The sequence below is a fragment of the Pinus tabuliformis genome, chromosome 6, assembly GCF_031772625.1.
Source record: "Pinus tabuliformis cultivar Carrire ecotype Pingquan chromosome 6, CPIR1, whole genome shotgun sequence".
Lineage (NCBI taxonomy): Eukaryota > Viridiplantae > Streptophyta > Pinopsida > Pinales > Pinaceae > Pinus > Pinus tabuliformis.
In genome coordinates, this window is record NC_142292.1 from 1,688,368,683 (window position 1) to 1,688,391,415 (window position 22,733).

A 22,733-nucleotide genomic window follows, 5' to 3' on the forward strand; every position below is an offset into this window, starting at 1 on the left:
TGACTCAAGATAATTGGAGTAAGTAGGATAAAGTGCCTTGAGAAAAGCGATAAGAATAATATCCAATTCAACCTTAGTGGCTTTGATATCATGCATTATAGATTTTACTTTGGATGCAAGAGCAAGAGGATCATTATTTTGCAATTCAAGGGTGAAGAGTTTAATCTTGAGTTGAACAACTTCAAGTGCAGAATGTGAGTCATAGAGTTCTTTCAGCTTTTGTAAGGCTTCGAAAGAAGTTGAAAATGGTGAAATATGTCAACTTACCTCTTCACTTACAGATGCTGCAATTAATGCATAGGCTTTGCTGTTTTTATTCTCGCAAATGGCGAGCTCTTTGTCCGAGGTAGACTGTTCTGGCTCTTTGTCTCCATCTCCAATACACACTCCTTTCCACAACTCATTGAAAATGTGGGTGTGTTTTATCATTCGGGACCACTCAGGATAGTTCTCCTTGCTAGTGAGAACTATTCCCACAATATATATGATTGAATGCAAACTGTAAAAAAAAAACTTTTGCTGGCAAAAATGTGCTGAATGTTTAATATTGTGATGAGGGGAGGAGATGGCGCTGTTATATTATATGAACTAGTGGCAGAGGACTGTGGTATGCTAGATTATACCACAGTTATATAAAAAAAAACGCAGGAATAACATTCAATGGACAATGCTCAATGTAATAAATGGGAGTGGAAGTGTATTAACCTGGAGCAGGTATTAATACATGGGAAGCGAAGGTGTGCAATACATCGGTATGTAACATAAAACGCAGCATGGAGTGGTATCGCAGTGGCACTACAACGCAACATGGAGTGGTATCGCAGTGGCACTATAATGCTATCAATCGATATGGGTGGTATGTAACATAAAACGCAACATTACAATGACATCAAACGATATATATATGGGCGGTATGTAACATGAAACGCAACACTACAATCACTGCAGGCTGAGGCTCATGTACTTCACTATCAGGGCTCTGGTGGCCCATAATGAGAAGCGAATACACATTCTTAAGAATGCATTAGCAATCCGGTTATGTAATCAAACTTACCAAACATCTATCGGGCAGATGGACTTGAGCACTTCTGCCATTACTGTTGACGAAATTTACATCGAAAGCGCAAATAAAACAACAGACTGTATCATTTGGAAGACATAGACATACTCTGCAGGAGGGGATGCTTAATCGAAGCGGTGGGAACGCTGCATCATTTGAGCCCAGCAGACTTGAAGGACATCCCGAGGTTGTTGAATGACCAGCAAATTCTTCTGTTTCTACAGTTGCCGGAGAAAATACAGCGACAAAACGATATGTGTGTACAATCCTATGACTGACAAATCCTTCAACGCCTCTGGCAACGTCCAGATATTCCAGATGTTGGGATATTTCAGACGTTATTATGTTTGACAGAAAACTCGGCGCATGCAAGGAAGATTATATGTCAGAGCAGAGCAACGTATTACATGCAGGTGAATATGAATAAAAAACGGTCAGAGAAGAGCAGAGGAGCAGCGCTCTGTATGCAAGGCAGAACATAGCCAGAATAGGGAGTTACAAAGCAGAGGGAAGCCAAAAATGGCGCTGGCTCTGATACCATGTCAGACCAGGCAGTAACTCCTCAAAACAATTCGTTTATTTCATTTAGGTTGGTGTTTATTATATACATGAGGGAGAGACTGTTCATTTCATCTCTCGGTGACTGTTCATATTCTCTATTATTTATTTACATCAATTTCAGTTATTCACCCAATCCTGATGATTAGGTGTCAACACCTTGTTACATAAGTTCATCATGGTAGCGACATTTATTACAATTCCCCCATAGGGGTGCATAATTTGAGAGTAGAGAGAGAGAGAGGAGAGAGAAAAACAGGGGCATGGATGCCTTGTTGACTTTTGATCTTCAATATTTTTTAGGGGTGCCTCTCCCTTGGGCAATGAAGTCTTTGTTCCTTGCCATGTGCATAGTGTTTTAAAAACCAGCTGGTTCACTAGCCCAATGGGTCAAACCAGTAGGAAAACCCGGTTTGACCCCTCCCTTCAACAAAAATATAGAAAAACCAGTCCTAACCGGTCGATTTAGGATGTAACCGACCGGTTTATTTCCAGGGAAACAATAAACTCCACAGAATGCATTTTTTGAGCTTTGAAGTTGTTTTGAGGGAAATTTGGGGTTGTTTTCCTCCAAATATAGTCCCTCCAAGAAAAACATGCCTGCCCTCTCATTTTCCTGGCACATCTCAACCCTAGCAATATTGGCAATTAATGGTAATGTTAAATTCTTAAAGTCAAAGTGACAAATTTATAACATTACCATGAAATGACTCAGGATGTTTGACAGTGGTTTCGACCTCATTGGATTTCATATGGAGAAACTAGAATTTTAGATTTCACTCAAAATTCAACAGACTTAATGGTTTTCACTGTACTTAAGGATCTTTCATCTTACTACATGTGCATCGGTGGTGGAAGACATTCATAGATCTTCCCTCGACAACCCTACATAAATCCATCCAGATATTTGTTCAAAAATAAATGAACATTAAAATCAACATTACCTTTGGGATGGTCATTTATCATGACATCTTCTAGTTTGTATCATCATCCTGCATACGTATCGACACATCTCCCAACGATATATGTTGTCAGGGGTCTCTTTATTTTTCAGACTCCATCAGATTCTTCATATCTTCCATGGAGATATTCTAGTCAAATCATTTTGGTCTATCGAATGTTGATTTCCTTTACCATGGTTGCATATTCCACGATCTCTTCCTTCCTTTCCTCACACATTTCATTCCCAGGAGCTTCCAATCAGAGTTCCTCAATTGTAGTCAACCACCTCATACTTCATACGAGGACATATTATGTTGATTTCATCTAGTGCATATGTGACGCATGCATTCCTGCATCCTTTTGAGGGAGGAGATCCTTTCTTTTGATCATGCTCTTAAGATAGAACATTGCAACCATATGACATGACTTCCACAATATCAAATGTAAGCATACATACCTCATTTTTCCTTTGGGTCATCTAGACATCCTGTAGCAACTTCCTTGATTGAAAGAGCTTCAATCCCTTGATCTGCTTCATTTTTATGTCATCATACCATCATCTCATGAATTCCACAAGTTTGGAATTCTTGATGAAACACTTGCTTCTCCTTATGATCGGTGAACCTTTCAATGAAGATTCCATTAGAGAATCTTGAAGATCTAAAGTATCCCCATCAACAAATGTTTCCTTTTGAGTTTTGACAAATGTATGATGAACCTTGTACTAGATGACCTTTCCATTTATGTTTCTAATGAGATTCCCAAGAGCTATATCCTTGAATTCCATAGATTCTAACTATCTTTCATGCTTCTCTATGATGATGTCCCAAGCTCTTGCTTTCAATGCTACTATGATGCCTTGATGCATCCCATCATTTTTCTTAGTGAATCATGATGGCCATATCTTACAACATAAGACTTAGGAACTTGAAAAGAACCTAGGCGAGGAAGACTATCTCAGTCATAGTTGAAATCTCTTAATTCCTCTATTTTGGATTTCTTCATTTCAACTTCCTCCACTTCTTCAGTGATATGGGCTTCTTGTCTTCCTCTTTTGTTATTGCCCTTCTTGATCTTAGGACAATCTCTTTTGTAGTGCCCATATTCTTGACATCCATAACATTGAATCTTAGACATGTCCCTTTTCTTTTTCCAAGAACCAGAGTTTCCAAATTTTCCCTTTCTTCTTTCCATTAGCATAAGCTTGACTTTGCTCCCCTGCTCCCACATAGATTTGGCCTTTAGTCTAGATTCTTTAGTCTTTCACAATGACCATAGATCCTGTAATGGAGTAGCTTCTTTCTTCCCATAAATACTTGAAGTAAAGTTACCCCACTCCTTTGGTAGTGCATTTAATACAACTGTAGTCATTTCTCTATCATACATGACTTCTCCTAGATCTTGTAGTTGATCCCGGATTTCAGATATCCTCCTAAAGTATGAGGCTATTCCATCTTCCCTTGACACCTTTAGGTTGTAGAGTTCTTCCCTTAATGAGATGAATTCTCCAACAGTGCTTACGGAATACAACTCTACCAATTTGTCATAGATTTCCTTCGAAGTTTCAAGTTTTGATACATATGGGATGAGGGGATCCTTGATAGATTCTGTGAGAATCCTTTGAGCCCTAACTTCTCCTTTCATATATTTTGCAAGAGCTTGAGCATCCTCCTTTCTTGGTTTAGTGATAGATCCTTTGACATGTTTCAAAACCTCATTTTCAATGAGATTCAAACCTGCCTTTTTCTTCCATGCAATATAGTTTGAAACCCCAACCAATTTGTTGCTTTCCTTGCAAAAAGACATTTTGATAGATTCATATACTTACTTGGTAGGATTCGCTTTCTCCTTGTTGCTTCCTTGATGTTGATGATGATATAGAGAGTTGAAAACTTCTCCTTGATGTAGTTTTCTTCAAGCGTGATCCTTGATCCCACAAAGAGTGAGACCTCTTTGGATCCTTTTTTGAAGATCAATGATGACTTCTTGGTGATGTCTTCAATTGTAAGGACCTTGATTCATAGATCTCTTCAACTTGGCCATCTTTTCTTGATGATGATCCCAAGACTTCTTTGTAGATTCCTTCTTTGATCTAGGGTTATAACCCTTCCTTTGTAGATCTTGTCTTGAAGATGATCTTTGCTTTGATTCCTTCCTCGAGATTTGATCCTTGAGTATCCCTAGATAAGATGCCCTTCCTTGATTTTGTTACCATAGCTCTGATCCCATGTTGAGAAATCTAGGGCATAGAGATTAAGTGATTTCTCTTCTATTAGTAACTTCTTGTGAGTACTTCTTATTTCTTTAGAATATGATCTTCTTTTACGTAGGTTATTAGTGTTCTTTTTCATCAAACAACTACCAATGCATAAACCATAAAGAGACAAGAGACACAGAATATAGGCTATCAGCTAGGGCCAAAATCTCTCACTATTTGAGAGGAAAACCCGAACAAATTTTTCTTCTTATAGAGATTCCAATTGACGAATACCAAGACCAAGACCTTTGACCTATTTGCCTCTCCAAGACCAAAACACAAGTTCCCTTCCACCGCTCTTCGTGCCCAAGTCAACCCTAGTCAAACTTCAACTTCTTCCTTCTTTTTGACTACCCTTCAATCTCGACTTCCTTCTGGTTCAGACTTGCACTGTGTTTCGGCCTTAATTGCATCACATATGGTGATTTAACCTTCTTGTCGCGCAAAGTGTCTAGGTAGGGCGACAACGCTCAGATTGAGGGCTGTCACCTTGATCCCCGATCTCTTCGTTTAAGCCATCTCCCTAGGCTAAAGGGGGTAGACCCTATGGGATAAAAGAAGACCAACTAGTAACCAACTGGCTTGGGAGACACAACGAGGGAAACAAGCACTTGATTAAAGCGTAGAGATAATTTGATTAGATTTTAAATACATAAGACCAGTGCCTTTGCTAGATCAAGTAGTTGGTTTGCTGCTTGGAAAATAGAAATATGAACAAATCCTTTGACAATTGCTTGAAAATATTTAGCATATGATAAGCATTAAAACAATCAAGCAATAATTAACTTCACCAGATGTAAGATATTCAAAAGATGCACAGAGCTCTAGTAATTAAATTTCAAAGGATCAAAATTCATTATTCAACTATGAAATTCAAATGATAACCAGTTCATAAAATGAATCCCCACTTTCAGATAGCTAATCTTCAAATAAAATCTTTAAGCACTTTTAGCTATATCAAATACCACAAAAAAATTTCTTTCATTTTTTTTTTTTCTTTTTTTTATAGTTCTGTAATTTTAAATTTTAAATGTTTTTATTTTTTATAGAAAATCTGAACAAAAAATAAATCAAATCTCTAACATTAACTTTTTATGCCTTTTCTTTATATTTATTTTGTTTTTATTTTTTATGATTATAAAATTCTAAATTTAAAACTAAGATAAAACTAAAATCTAATAAAATTAAAATCTAATCTAAACTTAATGAAAATGAAATTTAAAACAAACACTAAATATATACAAATGAAATGAAATTTAAAACTAAAAGAAATTTTTTTACGATCTAATGAAATCGGAATATTAACAAAAATAGTTAAATTTTAAATTATATAAAATCAAATCTAATTTAAAAATTTAAATGAAAAAGAAAAACAAGAGCTAACCCTAAGTCTAAACTTACCCATACACCTATAAAATAAAATCGAATTTATTTGTTCTATTGCTCTGCAGGTTTGCGTGAGGAAACTTGGCAACGACGGTTGAAGGAGCTCGATGGTAGGTCGAGGGATGGTCTGCGTGAAGGGAGAGAGGACTACAACGAAGATGACAAGGGTATGAATGAGTGATGTAGGTTTGGCAGCAATCGAGGAGGAAGGAGGTTGCAATGGAGGGCTTGAAGGAAGGGGATTTACGCAGAGGGAAAACACGCCAAGAGAGCTGCGTGGAATGAGGAGTGGCTAGCGAATGGGCAGCTGCGAGATGAGGGACGAAGCTCGAGCAAGGAGAGGGATAGTTGCGTGAGGCAGAGGAACGAGCAGCAGATTGGAGCCATAGGACCAGAGGACGCAGGGGATGAGGAGTTGCGTGCTTGATCCAAGAGGAAAAGGGCCAACGTATGCAACAAGGAGAGGCAAATGAAACTGCGTGAGGGTTGTAGAAAAAAACGAGAGGGAATGAGCAACGGGAGGAATTATGCAGGAGACTGCGAGCTGAGCAGATCAAGGCGGGAGTGCAATGAATGGAGGGAGTGAGAAATGGTAGGATGCAGGGAAATAGGCAGCAATGCAGGCCAAGAAGGGTGAAAGGAGGGTGACTGCGTGAGAGTGAAGGCATGCTTTGCAGGATAAGGAAAGGCAGCATTGAAGGGAATGCTGGCAGAGGGATAACAGAGAGAGGACTGAGAGCTCAATGGATAGCGTGGAAGATTTTTTGCAAAGCGCTGATGAAAAACCTTGTCCCAACGATGGTTATTCTTCCTAAAAAATTTTCGAAATTTTTCTGTGAAGATAAAACCCCAAGCAGCAGCAGATAGATGGCCTGGAAAACCCTCAACTTCCTTCAGAAACCTTAAATTTTTTCGAATCAATTGAACCCTTATAAAATTTTTCCAGATTTTCAAACCCTTGAACAACAGAAATGTACACCTGCAAAAAGGTGGTTCTGAGGCTAGATCTTACCCTCCAAGGCCTAGATCTGTTCTCAAGATTGAAGCTCACCTTCAGATCTGCAACCTGTAATGACAAAAACAAACACCCATAAACAAAATATGCAAGAAACAAAACTAAAAACCCTAAAACCAGCTAAATAATTACAGTATTCACAGTTTAAAGGGTCTAAATAGCCAGATTTGTCAGTATGCCACATAAATATTTTCAGAATTTTAAATTTAACATGAGATGCTTCAGAAAACCCTTCATGCATTCACAAGAAAAATTCAAATGATAAGCCTGGGATCAAAACTGGCTGGGCTCTTCAGAAAATGCCATTTTCGGGAGTTGGTTGGTTTAGCCGAGAACTTCCCCAAATGTCCGTTGATCTTCAAAATCAATGTTTTCCTGCACAACTTATTTCAACCATTAACAAAGAGGGAGAAAACGATACTAAAATCTAGATCTAATGGAGATACCTGCCATCATATTCAGAAATTTAACTACCATTCAAACCCTAGTGACTAAACAAGATACTTGTGTTTAAAATCACTCTTCATCAAGCTATCATCAATGGCTGAAATTAATTTATGTAGAAAAATAAAACATCTTACAGCATTTCCAGAGGAGTAACACCAGCAAGATTTCAACCCCAAAGTCTTTCTTTATTGCACATGAAAAATGACTACAAGAGAGCTTTCTTTAGCACAAGACTCACAGATTGAATGATCTCAAATGACCCCTGACACTCTATTTAAAGGAAAATTTCCCAGCGGCTAGTTCGAGTGAACCATGTCAAAGCGATCTTGACCATTGATGAGGATCAAAAAATCTTTTAATCTCATCCGTCGAAATTTTAAATGCATTTTAATATATTAAAAACTTAAAATTTTTGCATTTATTTCCTCAAAACTTTGACTTATTATTATTTTATTTTATTTATTATTTTATTTATTTTTATAATTTATTTATTTGTTTATTTGTTTATTTTTTTACTTTTTTATTTTAAGGGACCCTCGAACTTAGCCTTTGGAAAGAACACCTAGGACCTAGGACTTATGAGGGGATAAAACATTTTCTAACCCTCAAGACACTTTACATCATGATTTTTACATTTTTACATCTCAAGGGGGGAAAACCTATCTGACATAGACCCTCATAGACTACCCAGTTCTGCGACACAAACATAATCTAGCAGATCAAACAATTTGTAATAAAATAATCTAATCAAATAGTTAGGATTAATCCCAAATCACTTTTACATAGACTTGACCTATCACATCTAGGACTCCCCTAAGATTTTAATGACAAAATCCATTCTGGCTTTGGGGTTAGGTTGAAGGAAAACTCTGCCAACCATGGGTCGGTGAGACAAAAAATCTTCCGGAACATAGATCATCACTAGAAGATTAGGTTTACCTAGGCAATTACATGACACAAATCTGCTAAGATTATTTACAATTTACACATGCAGACTGGGTTTACAAAATAACATGATTAGGCTGATGATGATAATCGAATGGCACAGACATATCGATCAAGTGCTATCCCTTTTACAAAAAAAGTGGGTGTACTGCTATGGGTAGTTGACAAATAGTGGTCAACAAACCTCATCATCTCCTTCGCTTGGACTGGAAGGCCTTCTTCTTCAACTTGACTTTCTTGAATATGCCATGATTAGGCCTTTAGCACAAGAAGAAGATCTTCAACCCTTTTTTTGCAGTTGACAAATAGTGGTCAACAAACCTCATCATCTCCTTCGCTTGGACTGGAAGGCCTTCTTCTTCAACTCGACTTTCTTGAATATGCCATGATTAGGCCTTTTAGCACAAGAAGAAGATCTTCAACCCTTTTTTTGCAGCAGTAACCCTCGCCATTCCTCTCATGTGTGGAGATCAACCCCAAAAATAGTCCCAAACAGATCTTGTTCTAGTTTTCCTCCTTCACTTGGATAGAGAGACTTCTTATGAGATCTTCGCACTCCTTTTTCAACCTTAGACCTTGACTGAATTGCAGACCACTAAAATATACTTCACTGAATTTCTGTTATGAAATGGAATTCACATTGCCGTATTTTAGTTGTTGCCTATGCTAATTAGCTGACTTGACAAGAGGATGATGCGACGTGTCCATTTGAGAGATTATATTATTCTTTTGAAGCTGACTTGAAGGAGGTGACTTTGTCTTGGTCTTTGAGGGCCTTCTTATACTTTTTATGACTCATAGAAAAACGTAACATGCCCAAGAAGGGTCCTTCATACATAACATAGACTCAAATTGACTTTTGTTATTAGATGACAAATCCTAAAGGCTCACAATGGGAGCCATCACTAAAAATAAAATTCCTTTCTCATGAAACTCATGAGACAAGCATTACAATAATACTTTTATTTTTCTTCTTTTCATCAATTACATAAAATCACAATTACACTTGTCATTATGAAAACTGAACCTAGTTACTCTTTTCAACATATTCCTCATCAGGACCATGAGAATGAAAACTGGAACAATAAACCACATGAAGACCATTTTCCTCAAGCCTTAGATGAACAACTTACAATAAAATGATGGAGAAGTAATGGGAAAGAGTAGGAAAAGTAAAAAACTCACAAGCAAACAACATAAGGATATACGAAAAAATACAAAGAATGGGTCTTGGGCTTACCTTTTTATCTCTTGAAATATTTGTAGCAATAGATCTCCTCCAAGCTCATATTTATTCTCTCTTCCAATGCTCTCCTTTGTTCTCTCCTCTAGGCTATGACAAATCTACCTCATAAACTTGCAAGAAGAACAAACTGCTTGCTCTAAGCTCAATCACATAAAGAATAAAGAATAAGGAAAAGAGTAGGGGAGGAGCTCCTTTATTTCCCCTAAACCCTAAACCTCCCTTTGGTCCCACTTCCAAATGAAAATTAGAAAAATGTTGTTTTTTTGGTGATGTGTTGAAACATCTGAGCAGCCTCAAGGAGTATGGGGAGAACCTTGGGAGCAAGCTTCTTGCTCTGGGAACATCCTCGGGAATGCTGCTCTCCTAGAGGGTTGGGGAATGTCCCGAGAAGCAAAAAGGAGTTGGTATAATTAAACCGTTTGACTAAAGTCTTCATATAGAGAACCTAACAAAAACTCAAAAGTTTTCATAGAGGAAACTTGCAGTGTTATCAAAGCCTTAATCTTGGTTCAACTGTGGGTTGTTGTCAAAGTTCAGAGCTCCAGAGTTTAGTAGCAGCCTGACAATGGTTACATGACAGAAGAAAATCCCTACACAGGGATAACATATAGAAGGAGACACACTTACAGAGAACCAACTCCGCTTATGGAAGAGGACATCCTTGATGTGGAAAGTGAAGAGACACCAAAAAAGGGGAAGGAGATAGAGGAAACGCCTGAGATTGAAGGGCCAAATATGGGAGATAAGGAGGAGCAAACCTTAACAACTTGCTCATGGCTATAAATGACTTGGCCAAGGGCCAAAAAGAGATGGTAGAATTGATGAAAGGGATGGCCAACACAAGGGCCTCTATTGGGAAGGAGCCATTGCATGGGAAGGGGTCCAACAACGCTGAGGGGAGTCATCCTCATACCCATTTGTAGAGCCATTCACATGTTGCTAGTAAAATTCCCAGACCTAATATGCCTCAGTTTATATAAGAGACAACAGAGGACTTAACAAAGCAGGTTGATTTTGGGATTCCTTACGCAAACTATATGGAGCAATACCAAGATTGGAGCAATAGGGGCCAAATAATTTTTGCAGATTGATCTTCATTCTGGCTATCATCAGATCCGGGTTCGGGAGCAAGATATCTTGAAGACAACTTTTCGGTGCTAGTATGGGCACTACGAGTTTTTGGTTATGCCATTTTAATTAACCAACGCTCCTGTGACTTTCCAATCTTGTATGAACCATGTATTCAATAAGTAGTTGCAGAAGTATTTGCTAGTCATATTTGATGACATATTTATCTACAACAAGACATGGGAAGACCACCTGGGACACTTGGAGGAGGTGTTGGGAATTTTGGAGGAGAAGGAATTATATGCAAAAGAGTCGTGTGAGTTTGGCATGACAGAGATGCTCTATCTTGAGTATGTGATTGGTCATGATGGGGTACATGTGCATCAAAGGTGATTATTGAGTGGCCTACCCCAAAGAATGCCACAAAGCTGAAAAGCTTCCTTGGTCTTTGCACTTACTATAGAAAGATTGTTAAGGGGTTTTCGCAGTTAGCATCTCCTCTTACAGACCTCACTAAGAAGGGAGCCTTCAACTGGTCAGAGAAAGCACAGGAAACATTCAAGAGAATGAAGGAGGTGATGAGCACTTGCCCTGTGCTTGCTTTACCTGATTTCACCTAGCCATTTGTGCTGGAATGTGACGCTTCAGGGACAAGAATAGGAGCAGTCCTTATGCAGAATCAACACACCATAACGTTCGAAAGTCGCAAGCTTAGAGATTATGAGTTGCACTATCTGAAATATGACAAGGAGATGTTGTCCCTAATGCATGCATTGGCCAAATTCAGAGAGTATCTGGTGGGGATCTGATTTAAAGTAAAAAGTGACCATAATAGCCCGAGGTTCCTCATGGAGCAAAAGGAATTGAGTGAGGTAGCAAAAGTGGATAAGTAAGTTGCAGGCCTACGACTTCGAGATAGAGTATATCAAGGGCAAGAACAACATAGTGGTTGATGCTCTATCGAGAATGCCACCCACTTTCTCACTCATAGAGATGACAAAAGATTGGAAGTTGTCGTTGCTAGTGGAGTATTCAAAGAATAAATTTCCTTGTGAATTGATTCGTGATGACAGGTACCGAGTTATGAATGACATTATTTACTATAAGGACCGGATCTATCTTGTGCTGGAATCAAAACTCAGAGAGAATCATGCAGGCAACTCACAGCTCACCCTTAGCAGGACATCTAGGATATCTAAAGACCTATAGGAAGATTAGGGAGATGTTCACCTAGAAAGGCCTCAAGATGGATGTGTTGAGATTTGTGAGGGAGTGCAACACTTGCCAACAAAACAAGATAGAGCACACTCATCCAACAAGTTTACTGCAACCCCTCCCCATCCCGAAGCATAAATGGGAGAGTGTTTCCATGGACTTTATCATTGGTTTACCTCTGGTGCAGGGCAACAATTGCATATATGTGGTGGTAGATCGACTCTCAAAATTTGCCCATTTCTTTGTCTTATCGTCAAAATATTCAGCTTTGTAGGTGGTCGAGTTGTTTTTCAAGGAGGTATTAAGATTGCATGGGTTATCGAAGACTAGTGTTAGTGATAAAGATAGCGGGTTCATGGGTGACTTCTAGTAGGATCTTTTCAGACTTGTGGGGGTTGAGCTAACTCCGAGCACTAGTTATAACCTACAGACTAATGGGCAGACAAAGATAGTCAACAAGTGGCTGGAAGACTATCTCAAGAATTATGTGACCGACCAACAAAAGGCATGGGTGAAGTGGTTGCATTTGGGAGAGCATTGCTACAATACCACTTTCCACATGTCCATTAGCATGACTCCCTTCAGAGCATTATATGGATATGATGCCTTGACTTTTGTAGATAGGATATTTGGGGACAATCGGGTGCCACTGGCCAAAGACTGGATCCAGGAGAGCCATGATATTTTAAAAGTCCTCAAGGACAATTTACATATGGCTCAGAATCAATAGAAATTGTATGCAGACAGGCATAGGGTGGAGCGCAACTTTGAAGTGGGAGATATGGTGTACCATTGTCTTCAGCCTCAAAGACAGTCATCGCTGAAAGCTAAAGGGGCGGAAGAGTTGAAACCCAAGTTCTATGGGCCATTCAAGATTTTGAGGCAAGTAGGAGAAGTGGCCTATGAACTCGAGCTTCCAGAAGGATGTAAAATTCAAAATGTCTTTCATGTCTCGTGCCTCAAAAAGGCCTTGGGGCAACATGTTGTTGTTTCCACAAAATTCCAACCATTGGATGAGGAAGGAAAATTGATCTTGGTTCCTGAAAAGATCCTTGATACAAGGTAGAGGAAGCTGTGAAATAGGACAATCAAGGAGTATTTGGTAAAATGGAAAAATTTACTAGTAGAAGATGCTACCTAGGAAGGTGCATAGGTGCTCAAACACCCTGAATTGAAATTGCTTGAGGACAAACAATCTTGGGCTAGGAGGATTGTAATGTCCCCGACCACTTAGTAAGTTTATGACAGAATCTGCTAGCCTAGAGTGGTTCCCATAGGCTAAAGCAGGGAAATATTTAACAATGTTCCACCAAGTCTCCGGGACGGGGAGACACGGGTGCAGGGAGACACAGAAGGGGGACGTGTGGGAGTACCCTCAAATTTTAGGGAAATTTAGGGGGGACGGGGGACGTCGGGGTATATAATTTTTTTTCTTTTTTAATATATATATATATATATTCAAATTCATATTCAATAATGAAAGCATAAATAGAATGATACATACATAATTGCATATAATTTTTTTTCCTTTTTAATATATATATATATATATATATATATATATATATATATTTTCAAATTCATATTCAATAATGAAAGCATAAATAGAATGATACATACATAATTGAATTTTAAAATGTAATACATTGATCCATACTCATCATCCTTACTAATACATACATGATTCATCCATAAACCATGAGATTTAATAATGAAATACTCTGATCCATATTCAATATTCATTATTCACCATTCTCGAATCTACATTGATTTAAAAATTAAATTCATCATTCATCATTCTAGATTCTAAATTGATTTAAAATTAAAATTTATCATTTATCATTCTAGAATCTAATTAGTACTATAAGCAAAATAGGCTATAATAGATACTGAAATCTAAACACTGGAATAGTAAATTGATATACCTAAAACTCAAAAACAATGGAGTGATGAGTCTAAAAGTCACTCTAAAGTACACAGAGGGCTTGGTGCTCTTGATTAAATACTAATTCCATACCCTTGTACATGACAAAATGCAATGGAAACATTGCACTCCATCGAACCCTGAATTCCTGAAAAATTGATCTAAAGACTGGAATAGTAAATTGATATAATTAAAACTCAAAAACAATGGAGTGATGAGTTTAAAAGTCACTCTAAAGTACACAGAGGGCTTGGTGCTCTTGATTAAATACCAATTCCATACCCTTGTACATGACAAAATGCAATGGAAACATTGCACTCCATCGAATCCTGAATTCCTGAAAAACTGTTAAGTCTGCTGGATTTTGAGTGAGATCTAAAATTCTACTTTCTCCATATGAAATCCAATGAGGTCAAAACCACTCTCAAACATCCTGAGTCATTTCATGGTAATGTTAAAAATTTAAGTAAAAGGATGAAAATGAAAGATAAAGGAGAATGTCACTTTTACTTTAAGAATTTAACATTACCATGAATAGCATAGCATTAGTAGGGAAATATGGTCAAATACTACGTTTTCCCTGTCATAAATCATTGTTTACAAGCAAATTTAAGGGGGGACGCATAGCCCATTTTGAGGGGGGACGCCCAGGCGTCCTCCTTTTGGGGAGTCACGTCCCCCACACGGGGAAACGTCCCCCCCTGCGTCTCCCCGCGTCTCCCCAAAAGGGGGATGTGGGGAAACGTTTCCCCAGACGTCCCCCCGTCCCGGGTGCGTGGGGTGCGAGGGGTGCACGCACCCGACCCTGGGGGACGCGTCCCCGTGGAACACTAATATTTAATAAAGGGGACTTACATTGCCTAAGGAAAACATTATAAAGTCTCAAAAGGAGAAATGGTGATATTCCTTAGGCAAGTGAAAAGTCACTTTAACTTTATAAAGTGAAATATTATAAAGCGACTTTATAAAAGTGGATTTAATAAAAGGGAAGGTGAAAAGGTGACCCTAATCTCATAAAAGAAGGAAAATGAGGAGACTCTCCTCATTCGTGCTTTGTGACTTTGGAGAAAGAGTTTTTTGAGAGTTTTCTTAAGGAGAAACTTAGGGTTTTGGAACCCTAGCCACCATAGGAGACTTCGGTGTTGAAACTAGACACCTTAGTTTGGATTTGAGAGTGAAATCACTCAGATTTCACCACTGAGCTTCAATGGAGTAAAAGGTTTTAAGTGAATAACGAGTTATTGAGGTGTTATTAGTTGATTTTATTCACTGATGTCATGTTTTTCATAAATCTTTCTTACAAGTGATGGCCATGGACAAATATGGAAGTTTGGTGTAAGAAAATAGGGGCCATTAAGGAGTGCAGGCACCAGACACAAGTGTGAACGAGTTCCTCTGGCTACTAGTCTGAATCTCTCACTGTTCTAGGGTCTGAGTTGGAGAGGAAAGACAGCACGAATTAGCTGGGTTATATGCTGGGAGGCTACAGTTGATAAGTCAGGTTCCTCAAGGAGAAATAGAATTGAGTGCCCACATTCTTGTGCTGGACGAGATAACCATTTGTGAGTTGAACGCTTGTTATCCAAGGCTGAGTCCTCTCTGTTTAGGCTTCATAACACTCTTGTACGTTACTGCTGGGTATTCACTACAAAGGGTTCAATTGCTGAAGAATATATTGACGTTGTGGTAGCTCATGCCTCTGCTGGGTGATATTGTCGGTTTATGAACAGGCCATAGACTCTCCTTTCTGTGTGGACGAAGAACAAATTAAACTGGAATGAGTTGAGCTGGGTTATATTCATTCCTTCAGATCTGCGTGGAGTCCCTTTCCCACAGTCAACAGTGGAGTTGTTGCATTTATCGAGGCTGAAAACATTGAGTAAAGCGTAGCTGGCCCCATCCTCATCTTGGCTGACTTTGGAGGCTGTCTCATTGTGGCAGAAATTCCTAGGTTTATCCACTCCATTATTCTCTATGCATTACATACTGAACTTGTAAAGAATTAAAGTGAAGAACAGTTCCAGTTTATTTGCACTTTGAATATATATGTATATATATATATATATATCAGCTGTATGAGAATTTTCTCAGTATTAAATAAATTGGTTTGAGTTCCTGGAGTGTCATGTTTGGTTTATTTTTGTTTACTGTGATCATCTTCCCTGAATTAAAATTATAAGAAATCACCTACAGCAGAGTATAACTAAACTGTTTGACTAAAGTCTTCATTGGGGGAACATAACAAAACTCAGAAATTTTGATAGAGGAACCTTACACTATATCCCAGGCTTCATATAGTTAGATTTACTAATTTGGCAGCAGGGTCGTTTATACAGAATAGTCTGAAGGAGACTTTAAAATCAGGAATTTGGCTTTTTGGAGATACAGGACTGTAAAATGACCTTGTTTTGGGAAGATTCATGGCAATCACATTAACCTCGTTTTTTTTTCCAGAGTGAGCCAGCTTGCATCATATCCCACAGGAAGTTTGGAAAACAGTAGACTGTTATAGGGAGGATCATTATACTATGGCTAGCGGAGGAATGTTTAAAGAGAGATTGAAACATTCCTCAAATTGGGCTATTGGATTTGTAGATAATATATTACTTAGGGACACAGTAGCAGACAGAATATTATGGAACATAATTTAGGATTCATGCTATGGATGAATATAAAAGCTTTCATATGATTAGCAGAGAAAAATAACATCCTAACATGGGTCAGTCTTTGGAAAATGGGATATCATGGTCTGTTCTATAGTGTCTTTTGTGATGTATCTAGGGCATATGCAGATCACATATTGATGTATAACTTTTTTGCAGCTGGCATCGTGTTGATTAACAAATCTTCTCTTACAATTTTGTGTAATATAATTTGTTTTGTCATAATTAGTGTTCTTATGTTTAAATTAATGACCAGGCTAATGAATATTAAGATAAAAAGGTTTCATGCTTTAGTCTTGAATCTAGAAAGTTAATGATAGACAAATTGTTTGTCTCATGGCCATTAAAATATGTTCTGTTCATCTGACCTTCAGTCTATTTCTTGGTCTAAGACATCCACTTTGGAGGATGCTCTCCATACTGATTTAAAGATAAAAGGGCGCAACATGCTTTGTTTCTTTTAGTCATTTCCTTTTTACATTTCAGTTTGTTGTTATGAGATTGAAATATGGAATGTTGTTCTTATTATGAAAAAGGGGCCAAAATATCTGTCTTGGAATGTGCTCGGATAGTTCAATTCATGACTCACATGTTAGGTGCCTTCTGTCACTGATAGTGAAGTGTCTGAAATGGCTTTTACAGTTTTCTGATAAAAAACTTTATATCAGGTATTCTTTTCCTTCTCAGTGTTCGGGGCTGTGGAAACCTTACGGAACGCCATTCTTAGCAAGCCTAAGAGATGATATTCGCACCGGAGCTGATATTCATTCGATCGTTCAGACTTTGCTTGCCCCCATGTTGAGGACGAAAAACTTCTCATCCTCGGATAATGTAAAAAATGTGAAAGGATTTGGGAGCAAGTTGGCAGCAGATCAGAATGCCAAGGAAATAACCAAGTCGTTGGTTTCAAACAATGGGTCTTTAGATGCTTCTGTTGAAAGCTCATCAAATTATGCTGATAAGTGTATAGATAATGGTCATTTGCAGGGAAATTTGGCTTTTCAGCTATGGTTGGTAGATGACAAGAGTGTGACTAAAGAGGTTTCTATCACAGAAGATAAACCAATTTCGATATCAAATACATGTACAAGGGTTCAAGTCTTTATAGACTGGTCAGAGAAAGAATTAGAGAAGTACGATACACATTATCTTGAAATTCTACCTGAAGTCTTCAAATCTGGATTTACATCGAAAAAAGCAAGGCATGATTCTATCTCATTGTATACATGTTTGGAGGCTTTCTTACGGGAAGAGCCATTAGTGCCTGAAGAGATGTGGTAAGTAGAATCTTTCTTCCAATGAAACGTTGTTTCCTTTCTCAAATCAAATTTTCATAGATAAGGAAAATTCAAATAACTTCTTATTTCTTTTCATACAATAGTAGATGAGTTTTGTAAATACGTTTGATGTATCTACCAGATCTTTTCTTTTCTAATCTCAGGATACATGCATACAGGTATTGTCCCTGCTGTAAGGAGCATCGCCAGGCTAGCAAAAAGTTGGATTTGTGGAGGTTGCCTGAAGTTCTAGTAGTTCATCTGAAGAGGTTTTTATACAGCCGGTCTATGAAACATAAACTAGAAACGTTTGTGAACTTTCCTATTCGCGACTTTGACCTGACAAGATATGTTGCAAGGAAGAATGGACTTCAGAGGCATCTTTATGAACTTTATGCTGTTAGTAATCATTACGGCAGCATGGGAAGTGGTCATTATACTGCTCATGTTAAGGTAAATATTCCGAAGTGACGGATCACATGATCTTCCCCATTTTTCTTTGGATTTCCCGCTTGTTGAAATAAACTTTTTGTTCTGGAAATTTGACAATTTTTTTTACTTAGTGAAATGATCATTGGCTACATTCCACGATGTTACTAGATGTAGTTTTTTGACAGTTGTGTCTTTATAGGCCCCTGCACCTTATCCTTTAGGGAATTGTACGATTCACCATGCAGATTCCATGATCTATATAGCACATATTTTCATTTCTATGCTTGAAAAAGAAGAAAACCTTGCTTTTCTTGTAGTCTTTGGAAATTTGTGCTTGTTTGTTTTAGAAACTACAGTTAATATTAAAAATGTTCTGTTCTCAATTTGTGCAGCTTATTGATGAGAATAGGTGGTATAATTTTGATGATAGCCATGTCTCTCCCATTAGTGAGGATGAGATAAAGACATCGGCAGCTTATGTACTTTTTTATAGAAAAGTAAAACTTGAAGATGGTTCAATGAGTAATGGAGCGCACTCATATGCAAACCATGGCAATTTTGGGTTCAGAAAATAATAGAGTACAGGACACATTTGAAACGATATTTTTAAATGCTGGGATATTGTCCCTGCTGTCTGCTCTACGACAGAAGTGCCTGATGATCAATATGTTCATCTATATCTTGGTTCAAGTTTCTCCATTATGTAATGTGATGCAATCAAGGAATCTGCAGTTGATATATTTGGCAGTGTTGAACCCAATGGAAAACTACCTTGCCGTGGTTCACTCAGCTGGAACACAACTTTTCTGCTTGTCTATTCCATATTGCCATCTTCAAAGAATCGATGTCCCTACCAAGGATATTTTATGGAAGGATATTACTTCTATTGTGCCTAATGCATTGATATCCCATTCCTTCTGGAAGCCAAATATATGGTGATGAGGTTGCTGCTTCACTTGTGGCAATTGGTTGTATGTTTCATTTATCTTCGCGGCATAGGTCTTCTAAAGAAAAGTTTCTGGTCACCTTCGAGGTAAAAGCTATTCAGGATATTATGTAAACGTTATCTAGTAATTTGCCATTTTATGAGATAAATTTTGATAACTTTCTCTGATGAATGAATACCTAGAGGATCGAAGAACTTGCAGTATGAGCTCAAAGTGTCCTGGGCATGGCCAATCTAAGATAAGCCGCATATGATGTTTGTCCATGTGAGGAATCGGATTATGTAAAAAATGATTTGAATTATTACAATGGTTCTGTTATTTCATGTCCGTGATCATTTGTACCACCCTAATAAGTACGATTACCTGCAATGTGAATCATATCAGAGCATTGCTGAATGTTCATTCGTTTTTCTTAGCAATATCTTAGAGCTAAGGTTTCTGGTGCGTGCTTTAAAGATTGGTTGTAAATTTGTCATCTTTTCATTTATTATATATAGGTTACGTTGTTAGTCAAATAGTTGACTATATGATAGCAAGTCATGCTTTGGAACAAATGTTTGACGCTTGGAAAAGTTGCAGGAATCATGGAGGGTACGACATAGAAACATGACCCCCACTAAAATAAGAAATGTGGTATTTAGAAAATATGATGACGTGTAACTGTTTCAGGAAAAATATATTTTTAATAGCTCATTATCTTGCAAATTTGAATAAAATGACTAAAAATAAGAGAATGATTTTAGATTTTGTTCAACATTATTTTGGGCCCATGTATTTTTTAAGCGCATTTGTGGCCCTGAAACACATATTGTTGGGTTAATAAACAGTTGTTGATAAACACTGTTTGGTCCAATTTTTTTTGGAAACACATGCTCACAGTTTTGGGGCGTGTTTCCAAATTGGGGAAGTGGAATCGGGAAAATATTTCATTTTGGAATGTGATGCTTTCAGAGATATTAGAGACAGTTATAACAGTATGTTAACATCGGTTCCTTGGCATTGTCTTTTCAGTGAGGGAACTGTTAGAAGGTTGGGCCAGCTCATCATTAATTTGAATAATGAAAGGATTGAATTGCAAAAGGCAAAAAGAAGGGAAGCTATTGGTCCCATAGATTATAACTAGTCTCGTGGATGTTAAAATTTCATTTCATTAAATCTCTGAACTTTTGAAATGTTTTGGGATATTTTCCAACCATTTTGAAACATATTTTTGCATGTTTCGCTCCAGATTTTTTTTTAGGGAGTGGTTGGGGCACATTTCATGTCACTTAGATGTTAGAAAACTGTTTTTCTCATGAAATTGTAATGGCTATCTAGCCAATTGCTAGTATTAACAAAGATGCAATAAGATGATATCTGGAACTCACTGTTTTAATAGTGGGGGTATTTATTTCTCCTTGATAGCAGGCGTCTTGGGGATTGCTAAATGTGCTAATTATACAAGGGTGGGTGGAGGGTACATTTCTTGTCACTTTGATGTAAGGATATTGTTTTTCTCATGAAATTGTAATGGCTATCTAGCCAATCGCTAGTATTAACAAGGATGCAATAAGATGATATTTGGAACTCATTGGTTTGATAGTGGGGGTACTAATTTCTCGATAGCAAGTGTCTCGGGGATTGCTAGATGTGCTAATTATACAAGTAAATTTGTTTACTATGTGGCTTAGCTTTTAGAAGAGATGCTCATGCGCAAGAACTAACAGAAGGAAGCAAACCATATCCATTTATGTGTGGGTCCATGAATTGACAAGCCTATTTTCTATTCATTGAGAATTTAGGGTGCATAAGTAGAAGGATAGAAGGCTAGGTTGCAAGTAGTTTTTCAAGTTGTGCGGGTCTAGAATGATTGTTTTTGTTGTCCTTTGTAGACAATTTCTAGGCAAGACACTATGTCAAGGCATCACGATGTGAGGGTTTGAAAGAAAAACGGTTGCTAACGGCTTGTTGCTTTAAATATAAAGAACAATTCCCAAAGGCCTGCTCTCAACCCTGACAGATATCAATAAATTGAAAATGATGGAAGGAAGAGTATAGGTATATAACAAACAACCTTATACTCCACTTGAATATATCAACTATCTGGTATAGAAAGAAAGCGTACAAAATAACATTTTAGCAATGTTCCACCAAGACTCTGGGACGGGGAGACGTGGGTGCGGGGAGACGCACAAGGGGGACGTGTGGGAGTACCCTCAAATTTTAGGGAAAGGACGGGGGGACGGGGGGATGTCAGGGTATATATATATATATATTTTTTTTTTTTTTCTTTTTAATATATATATATATATATATATATATATTCAAATTCATATTCAATAATGAAAGCATAGATACAATGATACATACATAATTGAATTAAATAATGAAATACATTGATCCATACTCATCATCCTTACTAATACATACATGATTCATCCATAGACCACGAGATTCAATAATGAAATACTCTAATCCATATTCATTATTCACCATTCTAGAATCTACATTGATTTAAAAATTAAATTCATCATTCATAATTCTAGATTCTAAATTGATTTAAAATTAGAATTCATCATTTGTCGTTCTCAAATCTAATTAGTACTAAGCAAAATAGACTATAATAGATATTGAAATCTGAATACTGCAATGGTAAATTGATACAACTAAAACTCAAAAATAGTGGAGTGATGGGTCTAAAAGTCACTCTAAAGTACAAAGAGGGCTTGGTGCTCTTGATTAAATACAAATTCTATACCTTTGTACATGCAAAATGCAATGGAAACATTGCAATCCATCGAATTCTTAACTCCTGAAAAATTGTTAAGTCTGCTGGATTTTGAGTGAAATCTAAAATTCTACTTTCTCCATATGAATCCAATGAGGTCGGAACCACTCTCAAACATCCTGAGTCATTTAAGGTAATGTTAAAAATTTAAGTAAAATGATGAAAATGAAAGATAAAGGAGAATGTTACTTTTACTTTAAGAATTTAACATTACCATGAATTGCATAGCATTAGTAGGGAAATATGGTCAAATACTAAGTCTTCCCTATCATAAATCATTGTTTACAAGCAACTTTAATGGGGGACGCATAGCCCATATTGAGGGGGGACACCCAGACGTCCCCCTTTTGGGGAGTCGCGTCCCCCACACTAGGGAAACGTCGCCCCCCTGCGTCTCCCACACTGGGGAAACGTCCCACCCCTGCGTCTCCCCAAATGGGGGACGTGGGGAAACGTTTCCCCAGACGTCCCCTCGTCTCGGGTGTGTGGGGTGCGCGTCCCCATGGAACACTGCATTTTAGTAGCTCAACAAAAGAGCATATCTCGATTATATGAAATCAGGGCAACAATCAATGTGTGAAGAG

The 22,733-nt window shown here is 37.7% G+C and overlaps 1 protein-coding gene across 1 annotated transcript in view; it reads left to right on the forward strand.

The window, feature by feature from the left end:
* The window catches only part of UBP5 (ubiquitin-specific protease 5), a 215,448-nt gene extending 195,743 nt beyond the window's left edge, over nt 1-19,705 (forward strand). Inside the window, exons 11-13 of the mRNA XM_089429428.1 lie at nt 17,395-18,003; nt 18,183-18,456; nt 18,828-19,705. Of these exons, the coding sequence (XP_089285554.1) occupies nt 17,395-18,003; nt 18,183-18,456; nt 18,828-19,010 (1,066 nt within the window). The 3' untranslated portion in view covers nt 19,011-19,705. The remainder of the gene's footprint in view (nt 1-17,394; nt 18,004-18,182; nt 18,457-18,827) is intronic.
* Nucleotides 19,706-22,733: the final 3,028 nt, after the last annotated feature.